At 55.6% G+C, this 15,914-nt stretch overlaps 1 protein-coding gene across 1 annotated transcript; it reads left to right on the top strand.

Annotated features, from left to right (window-relative positions):
• The first annotated feature begins 638 nt into the window (after positions 1–638).
• On the top strand, positions 639–15,580 carry PES1 (pescadillo ribosomal biogenesis factor 1). Its single transcript, XM_014834727.3, has 15 exons — positions 639–778; positions 3,409–3,488; positions 4,250–4,403; positions 5,643–5,752; positions 8,110–8,281; positions 8,368–8,457; positions 11,312–11,428; positions 11,542–11,616; positions 11,815–11,901; positions 12,065–12,195; positions 12,567–12,692; positions 12,826–13,010; positions 13,446–13,627; positions 13,747–13,908; positions 15,053–15,580. Exons 1-15 carry the CDS (start codon positions 755–757, stop codon positions 15,137–15,139), a joined length of 1,782 nt encoding a protein of 593 aa, XP_014690213.2. The 5' UTR covers positions 639–754; the 3' UTR covers positions 15,140–15,580.
• Positions 15,581–15,914: the final 334 nt, after the last annotated feature.

The raw sequence follows: 15,914 nt of genomic DNA, 5'->3' as shown, positions 1-15,914 counted from the left end.
AAAACAACGCCCCCACCCCCCAATTTCTTTATTTTTCTCTATAAAATAACATTCCTCTCCCTTGATTGTTGGGCTTGCCTACGGCTTCTGCCATCAATATGCGGGTCCCAAACTGCAATTCTTTGTTTTTTCCGAATAAACTCGTTTTGCTGCTAAGACAACTGGCAGTTTTATTTTTAAGGTCAAGGAAGTCAAAGTCAACAAGCCACAAGTCAAAGGAAAAGCCGATGGCCGGCGGCGAACCCAGCGCACCTGCCCTTAGCGCCCCCGGCGGCAGCCGCTTCTCTGCCCCGGGAGCCCGGTTCCCACGGCGCCTAGCAACCGTTACCGTAACAACCGCAACTCGCGCTTACTCGCCTCAGAGGGTAGCTCCCCTCTGCATCCCAGAAGGCACTGCGCTGGCTCAAGTTTTCCGCCCCCCTCCATCCCAATATGCAACGGGGCTTAAAGGGCAAGCCTTCCTAATCAGGATGATTATAGAAATGCCTGAGTATCTTGTTCAAACAGTAAAATTGTAATGGGCTCAGAGGTGGGAAAGAGCTCGAAAGATCGGTCTTACTGGTTTATTTCAGAGGGTTTAATTGTAAACCTCGAGGAGAAAAGCCCCATCTTTCCGTAGCTTCGTTCAGGCACCACACTGGCCACCCCGCACAGGCCGTAAGCGTGGGGGCCTCGGGGCCCTAGGCGGGGCACGTGCGCGAGGAAGCGGCGCTGTCTGCTCGCACGGAGCTGGTAGACCGTTCAGCGTGGAGTCATGGGAGGCCTGGAGAAGAAGAAGGTGAATGGGGGAGGTACCGGGGTGGCGGGGGGCCCCAGAACGTGGGAGACGAGAGCGACGGGGCCTGGGGACTGCGTCTCTCCCCGGTCTTGGTCCATCGTGGGTACAGAAACGGTTGGTGTCAATGCAATGGGAGACAACCGTGAGAAGGGGTCCGCGAGGCGAGGGGGAGGACGGCAGTAGTCGGTCGGTGAAACCCTGGAAAGAACCGTGGAGCGGGACTGTAAACGAGTGTTAAGATTACCAAGCACAACTTCAGCCCAAAAGCGGGCCTAGCCGGAGGACAACTGTTTACTGAGTGATAAATATTACGTAAAGCCACTATTACGTCGAGCTCATCATCTCTGAAACTTATTATTCCCTTTTCGATTGAGCCAGGCCCTGTCCTGGACTCTGGGGATGGAGACATAAACAGATGTGTTCCCCTCCTTCCCCGAGCCAACTTTCTTGTGGAGAAGATGGACCCTAAACGACCAAATAAGACGATCACAGATTTTAGATGTGGTGTGAAGGAAGCAAATGAGGCATAAGGATGGAAACTATAAAAGGGTACTTACTTCATTTCGTGTTGTCTTGGAAGGTCTCTCTGAGTCATAACGTTTAAGCTGAAATCTGAAAGATCAAAAGATCTCGGATGGCTTCTAGGGCTTGAGAGTGCTTAGCGAACAAGTCTGGCAGGGTAAACTGAGTGCTAAGACCCTTAGCGGGGAAAGGCTTGCTGTCTGCAAGGAATTGGCAGGACATCAGGATGGCTGGAGTATAGTAAACCTAGGGAAGACTGGCATCTAGTGAGGTTGGGGTTGGACAGGGACCGGATGGTGCCAGGCGTGTCAGCCACGATGAGGAGCTTGGATTTTATTCTAAAGGCAGTGGGACTCAACTAAAGGGAGAGTAACATGATCGGTTTTTCAAGGAGTTTTTGTTGCTGAATGGAGGATCACTTTGGTGACATGAAAGGTTGGGGACGGGAGGAAGGCAAGGAAGATGTCGGTGCTTCAGGTGTTTCCTTCAGCTTGACAGTTTCTGTTGGCAATTTGTGTTTAACCCGGCGTGCTATTGAACACCCAGTAAATGCTAGTGATTGGAGCTGCAAAAATATAAGATGGAAAAATCCTCCTTTGCGGCACAGATGCAGATATGTAAACAAATCATGACAGCTTTTAAAGCTGGGTTTCACAGCCGTTTTGAGCCAGGTAACACTTTGTTGTGGGAAGGGCTCTTCTGTGCAATATAGGATGTTTAGTAGCATCCCTGACCTCTTACCCACTAGATTCCAGTAGCACCCAACAATCCAAAATGCCTAATTCTCCCCCTCATCCCCCTCCAGGAGTAAAATCACCCCAGTTGAGAACTACTGATCCCCTTAATGTTTAAAAGGAGTAGTATAGTGGTAGAAGTATGTGTGGCATAAGGCAATGGAAAACACTTCTACTGGAGACTCAACTTTTTGAGACAGTCTAACTCATCTTTGTATCCCCAAGACTTGGTGTGAGTCTGATCCCCAATAGACAGGTAATAAATGTCTGAAGGAAAGAATGAATGAAGGGTGTGTTTCGTGACTGTGAGTTTATTCATAAACATAGCCCTCGGAGGGCTGCATGTTTAGAGTGGGACCTGGCCATCGAGGCCCCACGGTCTTACTCCAGCGGAAGGTCTTGTGTGGAAAGGACATGGTTGGTTACCGTTGCAGACTGCTTTGTACAGTGTGCTGCTACTCTTTATCAGGGATGCAGAGAAGTGAGTGTGAGGCAGCATCTTGGTACCACAGACATCCAGATGGTTGCACAACATAGCGTGCTCTGTTGGGGTAGGTAGAGACCAGGCGTGTCGTCTTTATTGCCCTCACAGCATCTAGCTTGATGCTTGGAACATAGTAGAGGTCTGTTGAATGAATGAATGAGGAAGGGGAAAGATTGTGTGGCTTAGAGCATGCATTCTCAGTCAGATGATGTCACTCCCAAGGGAACAAACATTGGTTGGGAGGGGTCTTAGATGTTACAGTGCTTTGCACCCCTCTACAGGACCACATTACGTAAACAGATCTATGGTATATCTTGGGTGTTAACATTTCATAGGGCTGTGGGAGGGGGGAAGAGGTCTAAAAAAGTTTCTGATGGTGGAGGAGTGGTTATAATGAAAAGAAAGGTTGAGAACCCTGGCTTAGTGAGTTAGACACTCAGGCTCTGGGCTCAGACCTAGGTTTGAGACTCTTAAAAAGTTATGTGACCTGGGCAGGTTTGTCACTGAGCCTGTTTCCTCCTTTGTAAAATGGGAGTTTTAATGGCATCCACCTCACAGTGTTGTGGAGATTAAATGAAATGTTTGGAAATCACTAATCATAGTGGCCAATACTCAGAGCTACTGCTAAGTGCTTGGCACAGCATGGGATCCACAGCAGCCTCATGGTCCTCAGCATCATTCAGGCGTATGTGTCATTTATGCAGGCTACTGCAAGGATGCTGCAGGAAAGCTTGTTGAGGCTCGTGAGCTCCCTCCAGCCAGTGTTTCTTGTCCCAGAAACCTCTTGGTCACTTATGCAGTCTTAGTTGCCTCTGGCACAAGGAATGCCCAGAGATTGACGTCAGTCGCTTCAATCCTTGCTAATGGAGAATTGTTTTTTCCCTGTCAAGTATGAACGAGGCTCTGCCACCAACTACATCACGAGAAACAAAGCCCGGAAGAAGCTGCAGCTGAGTCTGGCTGACTTCAGGTGCGGTGGGAGGAGTGGAGGAGGGTGACCTCGGGGTGCCTGGGCAGCAAATTACACAGTGAAAACTCAGCTGCGTCCCTGTCTTACCTGCGTTGCCACAAACTCTGTCTGGAATTCTAATATGCCCCTTCTTTCTTGCCTCACCTTGTTTTAGTGTGCTGTGCTTTGCCAGGCCTGGTCCGTGGGGAAGCTGGAGGAGACCTGGCTCATGCGCCCCGAGTCATCAGAATGGGACCACTGGTACAGTGGTCTCTCTGCTACTCTCTATCTGAGTCTTTGTCACCTGTTCCCTCTCTTCTTGCAGAAGAGACCCTGGTCCTGTGGCTCAGGGTTCTCAGCTCCTCACAGAGTCAGACCCAGACTCCATGGCCTGTGGGCCCTGCTGCCTGGCCCACTTGTAGTCCTTCAAGCACGCCCGGCACGTTGCACCCTTCCAGCCTTTGTCCTCCTTCTTAGGGTGCTCTTCCCTCTACCATTTGTATGGCTACAATATCGATTTCTCTGCAAGGTCTTTCTTGACTCCCCTTGCTAAAAGGAGTGCCTGCCTGCTGCCCCTGTCAACATCATTGTTTCCTTTCTGGTGCCTGTGACAGTCTGCATGATGTGATTTTCAGGGAACTTGTGGTTGTCAGACTCCTGCACTAGGATGTGAGTTCTCCAAGGGCAGGGCCCCAGTGTCCCCGTTCACTGCTCTTTTCCAGGCCCAGCATGGGCAGTGCTCAGCACGTTTACTGACAGGAGGAATGACCTTTGTTTTCCAGGCGGCTGTGCATCCTGAAGGGCATTTATCCCCACGAACCCAAACACAAGAAGAAGGTGAACAAGGGCTCCACGGCGGCCCGAACTTTTTACCTTATCAAAGACATCAAGTTCCTCCTCCACGAACCCATCGTCAACAAGTTCCGGGAGTACAAGGTGAGGCCCGGGCTCTGGGGTCTGCAGGGGGCCCAGCGCAGCTCTGTGACCCACTAACTGTGACCTTGGGCAGGTTCAGCCTCTCCCAGGAGCCTCCACAAAGGGTGAGGTACTTGCTCCTCAAAGGAGTGTCTTGGGGGATTGACTGAGAGCACACGTGGAAATCGTTTGCACAGAACCTGGCACATGATTAATGCTTTACTCGTCGTACCTTTCCCCTGGTTCTTTGGAAAAGAGTAAATTTATTGCCTCTGAGGCAAAGATGGTGCTATTTGAGGGGCTCTGTGGTGTGTTCTCTGCCTAAAGAAACCTCTTCTATTCAGGTTCTTTCTGGAATTGCTCCCCAGAGACCAAGCTTTTCATTCCACAAATAGAAACCATTAAATGCTTAAATACCGCAGGGGAAGTAGAAACCCATTTGTACCAAATGCACATAATTGAAAGTAGACTGCTGTTACTGACACTTGCCCGGCAGCAGGGCCAGGCAGAGGCCTTGGCTGGGAGGGGTGGGGCGCCACCTGGCGGCCACTGGAGACTGGCCAGCAGCTGCCACCAGCCCGTTTGCCCAAGCCCGGCCGGGTGGGTGACTGGCCCTCTCTTGCCTCTGCGTGTTGCAACTACTTAAACTCACTGCATTGGAAGTGGGCCCATTGTGGGAAATGGCTGTCTCGGAGCTGCTGTTCATGACCCCAAGAGAGGCGGCCTTTGAGCTTCTGAAGAGGACTGGGGGCAGGCCTGACTCGAAGTACTTGGAGGGAAGTTGGTTGGTTTGGAGGACCTTCTGGGCCTACGACTGGCTTCAGCTGCATTTTCCTGTGTGACCCAGCCCCACACACGGACCTTTGGCTTGTTTCGTGCCCACGCAGACTGACGTTGGGAATGAAGGCTGGGCCTCCTGGCCCTGATCTGCCTCGCTGGCAGGTCAGTTGGTCTCTGCTCACTTGGAAAGTAGGGCTGGAGACATTACGTTTTCACCTAAACCTGTGGAGTTGGCACATCTTCGAGTGGTTATCCTGTTCACCCGTCACAGGGCTGCAGCAGGCTGGCTCCGCTCGTCACTGTGGGTCAGTCTTGATGTTCCCTGGAGTTGGCTGTTTGGCACATCCTGGGCTGAGGGGACAGATGGCACAGTCAGACAGCTGTGGTCAGCTTCAGGAGGCCCTGAGAATCTCCCGCCCCTTGTATCCAAGGAGTCTCCAGGAGCCCTCGGCCCAGCATCGGGGATCTCCTCTCTTCCAGGTGTTCGTCCGGAAGCTCCGGAAGGCCTATGGGAAGAGTGAGTGGAACACCGTGGAGCGTCTGAAGGACAACAAGCCCAACTACAAGCTTGACCACATTGTCAAGGAGCGGTGAGTTGGGGGCTCAGTCCCAGCAGTGGGGATACAGTGGGGAACAAGACCAAGATCCTGCTCAACTTCCTGGCATCCTTTTGGGGGAAACAGACCAAAAAGCAAACTGACAAATTGCTGTAATGATTGGAAGTCAGAGTCGGTGCCATGAGGGATGCCAACCATGTGAAGGAGACTGGGGGACATACGTTAGTTACAGGCTTGTCAGAGCAGGTCTCTCTGAGGGGAGACATTTGAGCCAGGCAGGGGAAGTGTGGTCCAAGCAGAGGAAACAGCAGGTGCAAAGGCCCTGTAGTGCAAAAGAGTGCATCGGAGTTCTGCGGATGCACACCAGGTGCATAGTCAGACCTGGAGGACATGGCTGGACACCTCCGATCTTAACCATTCCTTGCCCAGCCACCTCAGCAGTCTCGCTCATTCATTGCCTAAGTCAGTGGTCTTAACCAGGGGTGGTTTTGCCCCCAGGGCACATCTGGCGATGTGTGGAGACACTTTTGGTTCTCATGACTTGGATGGGGGGTGTCTGCTGGTGTTTAATGGAATGGATAAAGGTCAGGGATGCTTCTAAGCACCCTACAATTGCACAGGACAGTCCCCACAACACAGAACACCCTGGCCTGAGATGTCATTAGTGTTAAGGTTCGGAAACCCAGGGCTAGGTGAATGTCCGTCTTCTCTTTGGGGCTGCCGGCCTGGGAACGCTTAGCTGCAGGCTGTATGGACGTGGCTTCGTTGAGTCACGCCAGCCACCAGCTAGTCCAGGACGAGCCCTGGCCTAGGAGCTCGACAGCTGCTGTTCTCACCCCAGCCCTGCAGCCCGCGAGCTGGGGCCTGAGAACCGTTCCTCCTCTGAGCAAGTCCTCCTCTCTGACAGAGATGACAGTTACTCCTGCCCTCCCTGTGACTTACAGCTGTTGTGTGGAACAAATGACAAAAAGGCACAAGAAAAAAGGGAGTGCACACCGAGTGACAGTGTGGCTGTGGTGTTCCCGTGCTGCGTCACCCCCATCCCCTTAGCCGCTGCTTAAGGAGGAAAAGCAGTGGCGCAGCAATGGCAATGTGCTGTGTCTACGAAGGGCCTGGGTTGGTGGTTTTGTCTGTCAAGGGGAGAGTGAGGAAACTTGGAGGCACCAGAGGGGGCCCAGTGGGGCTCCCACCTCTGCACCAGGAAGCCCCACACCTCTCCCGCTATTGTCTGGCGAGAGTCACTGCAGCCTTTCAGCCGTCTTGGTCTGGGTCTGCAGACCTGCCAGGCCCCTTCTGACGCGTTGCCGTGAGTGATTCCGTCTCGGCCTGGAAGGACCCTGGCTCACTCTGGTCCCATGGCCTACACAGAGTTCTTTTCTGAAGCAGCAGGACACTTTCCTCAAAAGGAAGCTTCGTGGAAGGCAGTTTGGATGCCAGAGGCTCTGACAGCTGCTCTGGTCAGGGGAGGGGACTTGAAGCCCGTCTCTCCACTTGTCCCCAGGCGTTGCCAGGGAGCTGCAAGAGTCTGGTTTTAAACCAGCAGTCTGGTCCAACGGTCGTTTTCCAAATGACACCACTGGGTTTGGGCGAGGCAGGGTGACCCACCCAGGGTCACAGCTGGGCCTGGAATCCAGGTGTCATTACTCATACTCCAGTGTCCTTTCCATGCCCCACGCCTGTGTGCCTCAGCACGGCAGCCACACAGCAGTGGATCCTGCCAAGGATGGCTCATTCTCGTTGGCTTCCTAATTTACCGCAGGATTCCTGGAAGCACTTCCTGCTCTGAGTCTGTCTGCCCAGATCCGGTTCTGGCATTTTTACTGCCTGGTTGTAATTGGTTCTGTAAACTAGACAGAAGTCTGGGTGATGAGAGACAAGACATAACCCAGTCTGGTGACCTGTGACCAAGCTAAGACATACGTGCTGCTGAGGACAGGCAGGCCCCCACCCTCTGCCCTAGGTCAGTGTCACATTTTTCTCCTTTCTGTCTTGGCCTCCAGATAGGTTTCCCTTTGAACCAAAGTTTCCACCTTGAGAAAGAGTTAGCCACTGATTTGGTCTGTTCTCTTTGACCGTGACATATGGAAGTGGGTCAAGGCTGAGTCCTTGGTGAGCATTGGGTGTCCTGAGGACTCCTGTTAAAGTTTCTCTGATCCTCGGAGCTAAGTGGCGATGTCCTGGTCCCGAGCTTCCTCCCAAGGCTGTGGAGAGGTTGGCACTGCCAGGCCCCTGGGCATTGCCCGACTTTCTGGTCAGGAGGTGGCAGTGGCAAGGCCTGGCTTGGGAATGGGGCCTCTGGGATGGCTGACAGGGTTGGGGCAAGGAGGTGAGGGCCCCTCTTGGAGCCCCCGCTGACGGAGCCTGTGAGCACTGCCTTCTCGGCTGTGCAGGTACCCCACCTTCATAGACGCCCTGCGGGACCTGGACGATGCCCTCTCCATGTGCTTCCTCTTTTCCACCTTCCCACGGACTGGCAAGTGCCATGTGCAGACCATTCAGCTGTGCCGCCGGCTCACCGTGGAGTTCCTGCACTATGTCATCGCCGCACGTGCCCTGCGCAAGGTGAGCCAGGGCTGCCTGGTGGGGCCCCACCCCGCTCCTTGCCCTGCCGCTCCTGGTTTTCACATGCTGTTCCTTCCCACCCCCAGGTCTTCCTGTCCATTAAAGGCATTTACTACCAGGCTGAGGTGCTGGGACAGCCCATCGTGTGGATCACGCCCTACGCCTTCTCCCACGATGTGAGTGTTCCCACGGGGAGTGGCTCGTGGCGGGTCATTGCTCCTTCTCTGGCTCATAGACTAGGGCATGGACGAAGGGGTGAGTTGCTGTCCTGCAGCATCCAGCATATGCTGGGTTCCTAAGCATGGGTGGGGGTTGGGTGGCGGGTGGGGTGGGGATGTGCTGCACGGCATTGTGGTGAGAGCTGGAGCCAGCCTGGCTCCAGTATGCCCTAGCTGGGTGACCTTCGCTGTGTTCCTCCACCTCTCTGTGCCTCAGTTAATGATGGGCTTCCACTTTATAAGCCTTGTCATGAAGATTTAAGAAAGAAAATCTTGGGGACAGCCCCGTGGCCAAGTGGTTAAGTTCACACTTTCTGGTTTGGTGGCCCGAGGTTCACTGGTTCAGATCTTGGGTGCGGACATGGCACCGCTCATCAGGCCATGCTGAGGTGGCATTGCACGTGGCAGAACCAGAAGGACCTACAACTAGAATATACAACTATGTACTGGGGGCCCTTTGGGGAGAAGAAGAAGAAAAAGTTGATTGGCAACAGATGTTAGCTCAGGTGCCAATCTTTACCAAAAAAAAAAAAAGAAAGAAAAGGAAGGAAATCTTTCAAAGTGCCCAGTGCTTAGCTCTTTTGGGTCACTGAACAGTGAGCAGCTGCTGGGGCCTGGACAGTGGCAGAGCGCAGCCCCACCCTTGGACCCACTGGGGTCGTCATCCAGCTCTGCCACTAGCGGCAGCCAGACCTTGGCCAAGCTGCTGTGTGTAACTCCTCATCTTCCCCGCTCTAGCCCCCCACAGGGCTGGGGGCTGGGTGAGACTGGGGACGGGGAGCCCAGGAGAAGCATTCAGCAGGTGGTGCGACTTCTTCATTATTCTTTTTTAGACTGGGAGGTTTTGGCAGGGATGCATGGAGAGACATCCTGGTTTTTGTCTCTTTATGGGGCATCATTAGCCTCTACTCCCCCAGAGGGTCTCGGCCAGGCCCTCTGCCTGACTTAGCGTTCTGTGGGCCTCCGTTTGGCCCCCCTTTCTGCCTGTGCGTTGAGTGGGAACTGGCGCCGTCAGTGGAGAGCAGATGCGCCAGCCTGGCTGGACAGTGGGTTCACTGACCAGGTTCCCAGTGCTCCAGGGGGAGCTGGAGGTCCAGGCCCCTCCCCTTCACCCTGGGCTGGTGGGGGTTCGAGGGCCCGACCCTGCTCTGACTGTGCAGCAGCAGTGATGTTTGGTGGCAGGCGTGGCCCTCAGCAGTCCCTGTTCCCACTCCCTGGGGCAGGTGTGTGTGCCGGAGCCTGTGGTTCTTCCCTCTTGTCCACTGCATCCTTCCTCTCCTCCTCCTTCCTGCGCGCTCTGCCCTGCCATGCCTCCTTCCTCTCTGGCCCTCCCTCTCCTTCCTTCTCTCTGATGTCCCACCCCCGTGCTGCTCAGACTGGTCTTTGTGTGTCCTCGGTGGTGAATAGGGCCCTGTGGAGGCCAGCCCCCACACAGCTGGGCCTGGGGGAGGGGAACATCCGCCCTTTCCTCCTTCCTCCCCGACCAGCTCACTGCTGCTGCTTCCTCAGCAGGAGGATGGGGGAGAGGTCCTGGGTCAGAGCTGCTGTGCCCCCTCCCCATGAACAGCCAGTGTTGGGCTCCCTGATAGGACCCAGGCAGGTAGTGGGGCAGGTTGGCGGGCCCTGCTCAGCTGGGGAAAATGGAGTGGGTGCTCAAATACTCGCCAGGCCCATCGAGGGCCCTGACGGATGCTCTTGGAGAGATGGAAGTGAGTGGGGGGACAGGTAGGTACTTCTTTGCCCCTACGCCCCCACAGCCCAGGTCACTGCCTGATGGCAGGGTGGAGAAACAGCTCAGCATCGCCCAACACAAAAGGGACGTTGCGATCACTACTGATTTTGGCATCATTCAGCACATCCTCCTGTCCGGGTCCCAGGGCTCGGCAGGGCTGGGCTGGCCTCCCTGGTTGTGGGGGGCAGTGCGGCTCAGGAGTTGAGGCACTTTGGTCTGGCTCAGATCCTTGCCCTGTTTTGCTTTATCAACTCCTCAGGGACCAAGACCATCCCTTCTCTGTCCCCTGCTTGCTAGGTCGGCAGCCCGAGATGGTGGCTCTGTGCCTCTGCCCTGAGCAGGCGGGTTTCTGCGCACCATTTCTCGAGCTCCCCGGGGCCGAGCCGGGCAGCTGCCGCAGCCTATCCCAGGTCCTCGGGTTGTGCCTTTGCCTTTGGCTTGGGCCTGAGGTGGGGGTTGCTAAATTTTGAGTGTCTGTCCCAAGGCTCCTGCCAGGGCTTGTGGGCGCTGAGGGTTGTCTACCCACTGCCCCCGCGGGGTACACAGATTACTCCAGGGCTTCCTCTCCCAGCCGGGCCAGCTATGGTGCTGGGCTCCAGGAACACTGCCCTCGGGCACTCGCAGGATAGCGCCGGAGAAGACATTAAACAAAGGTTGGCATGGGCGTGAAGAAGGCATGAGCTCTGACCAGACTGGTCGGGGAAGGTGACCTTTGCAAGGCTGGAAGTCTGAGCCGGGACTTGCAGAATGAGGAGAGGGCCGGGGCAGGGGATGGAGAGAGCCCCTCCTGTGACAAAGCCTTGCCTTTTCTTACTCCTAGCTCCCTCTTCATAGCTTGAGGATCTGGCTCTGGCCTCCAGGACACCCCTAACCCTTGAGACGCATGTCCAGAGCCTCACTGGTGCCAGAATGCTCCTGGGTGGGGATACACCACCTAGCCCCTTCTTGTAGGGCAGAGCTCTGAAGGCAGGGCCACCCTGAAGGGGCTTGTCCTCAGGGAGGCTGGAGCCCCTCGCCCTGGGTGGGTTGTCAGTGCTGTCTTTGCACCCACACTGCTCATGCGCCTCCTGTGCCCCACAGCACCCGACAGACGTGGACTACAGGGTCATGGCCACCTTCACCGAGTTCTACACCACCCTGCTGGGCTTCGTCAACTTCCGCCTCTACCAGTCTCTGAACCTACACTACCCTCCCAAGGTGGGGCCCCAGCCCAGCCCCTTCTCACTGTGCAGGGGGCACAGCTGTCTCTCCCCACATGGAGGTGGGGGCTGTGGGCATCTTCTTCCTCTGACCTTCCCCCTGCCTCCCAGCTTGAGGGTCAGACCCACACAGAGGCGAAGGCCAGTGAGGACACCTATGCACTGGACTCCGAGAGCTCTATGGAGGTGAGAGAGGCTTCTAGAACATTAGCCCTATATCCCTCAGAAGGGTGGTCCCTGGCCTGGGCATGCAGTGGTCATGGCTAGATGGGTGGTCTTGGGGCTTGCCTGCGAACTCAAACCCAGTGATGTCCCAGAACTGTCTCTGCCTACCCTGGACGACGCCCCCCACCTGCCAGCAGCAGCTGTGTTTCTTTCCTGTAGAAACTGGCGGCCCTCAGTGCCAGTCTGGCCCGCGTGGTGGTGCCTGCGGAGGAGGAAGCCGAGGTGGATGAGTTTCCGCCCGATGGGGTGAGGACTGTGCTACTTTGCAGAAGGCGGGGAGATGGTGGGAAGGGTTGTTGGGACTGAAGGATCTGGAAGGAAGCTGGGGAGGTGATCATCTCCAACCCCTGCCCTCCACTGGGGGTATGGGTGGGCCTGATGGTGCAACACCTGGCCCCTTTCACGGCAGGAGATGGCGTTGCAGGAAGAGGACCGCAGGAAGGAGCTGGAGGCGCAGGAAAAGCACAAGAAGCTCTTTGAGGGCCTGAAGTTCTTCCTGAACCGCGAGGTGCCCCGCGAGGCCCTGGCTTTCGTCCTCAGGTGGGGAGGCCTGCAGTGCTGGCTCTGGTGGCTCTGGGCTGGGTCCTGCGCTGAACGCCTAGCAGTACCGTTGGGATGGAGTCAGTATCCACGTCTCAGGGCTGCTGTGAGGATTCAGCAGAGCGTGTGTGGAAGGTGCTCAGCATGCTGCCGAGCCCATGGGAAGCTCTCGTCAGAGGGCAGCTCGCCTCTGTTTTTCACTGGCTCAGGGCAGAAGGTCCATGGGCCAGGATGGAGGGGTCGGCCGGATGGGGGGATGCTAGGTGGGGATGGGACAGGTGTGTCCTAGGAGGGCAAGTTTGTGGGCCAGTGGATCCCAGGGCGGACACCTCGCGTCTGAGTTCTTTCATGTGCTCCCCCTGTGCTTGTAGGAGTTTTGGGGGGGACGTGTCCTGGGACAAGTCTTTGTGCATCGGGGCCATGTATGACGTGACTGACCCCTGCATCACCCACCAAATTGTCGACCGGCCTGGGCAGCAGACCCCTGTCATCGGCAGGTAGGCCCCCAAGGCCTCATCTTCCTCTGCTTGTTTGGGTTTCTGGGTGCAGAGGTCTGTCTAAAGGCCCCTGCGGATGCAGGTAGGCCTTGAGTGGTCCCTGTGACCTGTCTCTGCTGCCACCCTGCGCCAGGTACTACGTGCAGCCCCAGTGGGTGTTTGACTCTGTGAACGCCCGGCTCCTCCTCCCTGTGGCGGACTACTTCCCCGGGGTGCAGCTACCCCCACACCTCTCACCCTTCGTGTCGGAGAAGGAAGGAGATTACGTCCCCCCTGAGAAGCTGAAGCTGCTGGCCCTGCAGCGAGGAGAGCACCCAGGTGAGCGGGAGGGGCGGGCCTGGCGGTGGGTGGGCAGGCCGGCTGTTTCCTTTCTTGGCCACAAAGGCGGCAGCTCCAGAGAACAGGCATCAGGGAACCAAAGCCCTTTAACTCCTCTTTGGAGTAAGGCTTAGGAAAGGGGACGTTTGTGCTCCACAGTCAGGTTTTGCTTGATGTTCAGAGTAGCTGAGCAGAAGAAAGGTCTGGAAGTTGTCGTTGATGTTTGCATAGGAGGCACAGAGCTCGGGTGGAGGGCCTGGCATTTCCCCTGAAGGCAGCTGGAGCTGTGGGAAGAGGGGCCAGAGGGGCCACAGTTGGGACAGGCCTGCACTGCCTTTGGAATGTCCCCATGGCCAAAGAGGGTGGTGCCAGTTCTCACCCTGCAAGGGGAAGGGCAGGCTCCCCGGGCATTCAGAAGTCATTGGCTGTTTATAGGAAGTATGAATGAATCTGAAGAGGAGGATGAGGAGGAAGACAACGAGGAGGAAGACAACGAAGGTGATGGTGATGAAGGGGGAGAAAATGAGGAGGAGGAGGAGGAAGATGTGGAGGCTGGTTCGGAAAAGGAGGAAGAGGCCCAACTGACAGCCCTGGAGGAGCAGAGGATGGAGGGGAAGGTACCAGGGGAGCAACCCCACTGGCCACCTTGGTGTAGCCCTGGCTCAGAAGGGCAGGAGCCAAGGGGTTTGGTCAGGGGAGGAACCTGTATCCACAGGTGTCTACCCTGTGTCCCCAGAAGCCCAGGGTGATGGCAGGCACCGTGAAGCTGGAGGATAAGCAGCGGCTGGCCCAGGAGGAGGAGAGCGAGGCCAAGCGCCTGGCCATCATGATGATGAAAAAGCGGGAGAAGTACCTTTACAACAAGATCATGTTTGGCAAGAGGCGCAAAATCCGCGAGGTGAGTCCCTGCCACCTGTCTGACACTCCACAGGTGGCCGCCCAGTGAACTTCGAGGCTGGCTTTCCTCTGGGCTGCCTCCCGGCTCTCTCCTAGCCTTTTTCTGAGGTTGCTGGCCTGACCCAGCCCAGCCACTGGGGCCCCCTCCCAGGCCTGTGTGTGCATCTTGCTGTGAGCAGCTCTCGCCTGGGCTTTCTTCAGGGTTTCAGTCTCCTTCCTACACCCACTGTTTCCGAGTCTGCCAGGGTCTGGGAACAGAGCTGTCCCAGCGGACTCTGGGCCTGCATTACAAAGGACCCCTCAGCAGAAGTGCATAAAGCAGAGGGGCTGCATAAGGTTTTGGTTAAGCTTCTCTCTCTTTTGTTTCCTCTTGTTTACAAAGCCACATATGCCCATTATAAAGAAAACTTTTAAAAAAGTTTTGTGTACACGTGAACTCTAACGGATGGCATGGAAGTGGCTCACAGCCCTGCCCTTGGGATGATCTGTAGTAACCCCCAGGTTTTTTTCTGCGTATAATAACAGACGTGGTTTAGGGGCATCATGCTACATATAGGTTGTATTGCGGTGTGTTTGCCGTTTAATCACAGCCTGAATTTCTCTCCATGACATCGTACGAAACGTAGCCTGTTCCCTGCTGACAGGCTTCAACTGTTTTCCATTTTTAGTCATTCTTAGAGAACAATCTTGGGCTTGTCCCCACGTCTCTCCAAGTGTCTCTGCACGGTAAAGTTGGAGGAGTATAATCGCCAGGTTGAAAGGCCCGCCTGTTTTATAATAGATGTTGCCAAATGGTCCCAGGGGAAAGATTGTACCAGGTTGATCCCTCGCCAGCAGCTCCTGGTGCAGGTTTGGATGGTGCCCAGCTTTCCCAAGTGAAGGCAGTAAATGGGGCAGTTGCCTCCAGCTCTGGATCCTCGTAACATGCTGAGAACCCATAAAATAATAGTCATAAAGGCAAAGGTGAGGGTATGTGCACTCACCTGAGGTTATTCAAATAGATTTGTTTGGACTCATGGTAATTTGTCTGTTAGCTTTTCTGGAGGCTCTGCTTTTGAGGGGTGGCCTTCAGGAGAAGAAGGGGAAGTGGCCTTCCCTGCCCTCCCCCCCATCACAGCTTTATCCTCCCCGCTTCCTCCTCACAGGCCAACAAACTGGCAGAGAAGCGGAAAGCCCACGATGAGGCTGTGAAGTCTGAGAAGAAGAAGGCCAAGAAGGCAAGGCCGGTGTGAGTGACGGCAGCCTCTTGATGGGCAAGGCCGGCTCCTGGCGCTGGACTTGGCATGGGCAGGCCGGAGGACCTAGGCCTGGTGACAGACAAGTCTCTGTTCTGTTTCCATGCCCCTCCTCCTCCTGCTGGCCCTGGCCTCCTCTCACACTCTGGCTGGGCCCTTGGGCAGCCCCGGCTTCCCTTCCATGGAGGTCCCTGCTGGTGGCTGGGCGGAGGAGAGGCCTCTGTGCCCAGCCTGACTTGATGCTCCCAGGAGTCAACAGCACAGGATGCAGGGGCCTGACCAGCCCCTTGTCGACTGCTCCCATTCACCCTGGCTTTCCGCAGCCCCCCAACATACTCATTCACACGTAGTTGGACCCCTGATTTTCCCAGTGCCGTGATGGGGTGAGGATGGGGAAGCATTTGCTATTAAACGGCTGGAGTTTTGCAGCCAATTGAATTCTGTGTTCATGAGCCTTGCTCGGGTTGAAGGGCCACCTCGTGCCCTGTGCTCCAGGCTGGGCCTGCCCTGGGTGTTTACGGAGAAGGGTCCACTCATTGCTCAGAGCTCTGGATATCCAAGCACCCCCTTGGGTCCAAGGATGCCAGAAGGTAGGTGCAGAGATTGTCAGTCCGAGCTCTGAAGTTGGTCTGAGCTTGGTTCACATTCCAGCCTGGGTCCTTTCCTCTCAAACTGCCTCCTTATGTGTAAATTAGGGGTAGACGTTCTGGAGCCTCCCTCCCAGGGCTGTGTGGAGGGTCCAGTGATGATGATGTGCAGACTCTGGTGTCAG

This window comes from Equus asinus, chromosome 8, assembly GCF_041296235.1.
Source record: "Equus asinus isolate D_3611 breed Donkey chromosome 8, EquAss-T2T_v2, whole genome shotgun sequence".
Taxonomy (NCBI): domain Eukaryota; kingdom Metazoa; phylum Chordata; class Mammalia; order Perissodactyla; family Equidae; genus Equus; species Equus asinus.
This window is presented reverse-complemented; position numbering and strand designations above follow the sequence as displayed.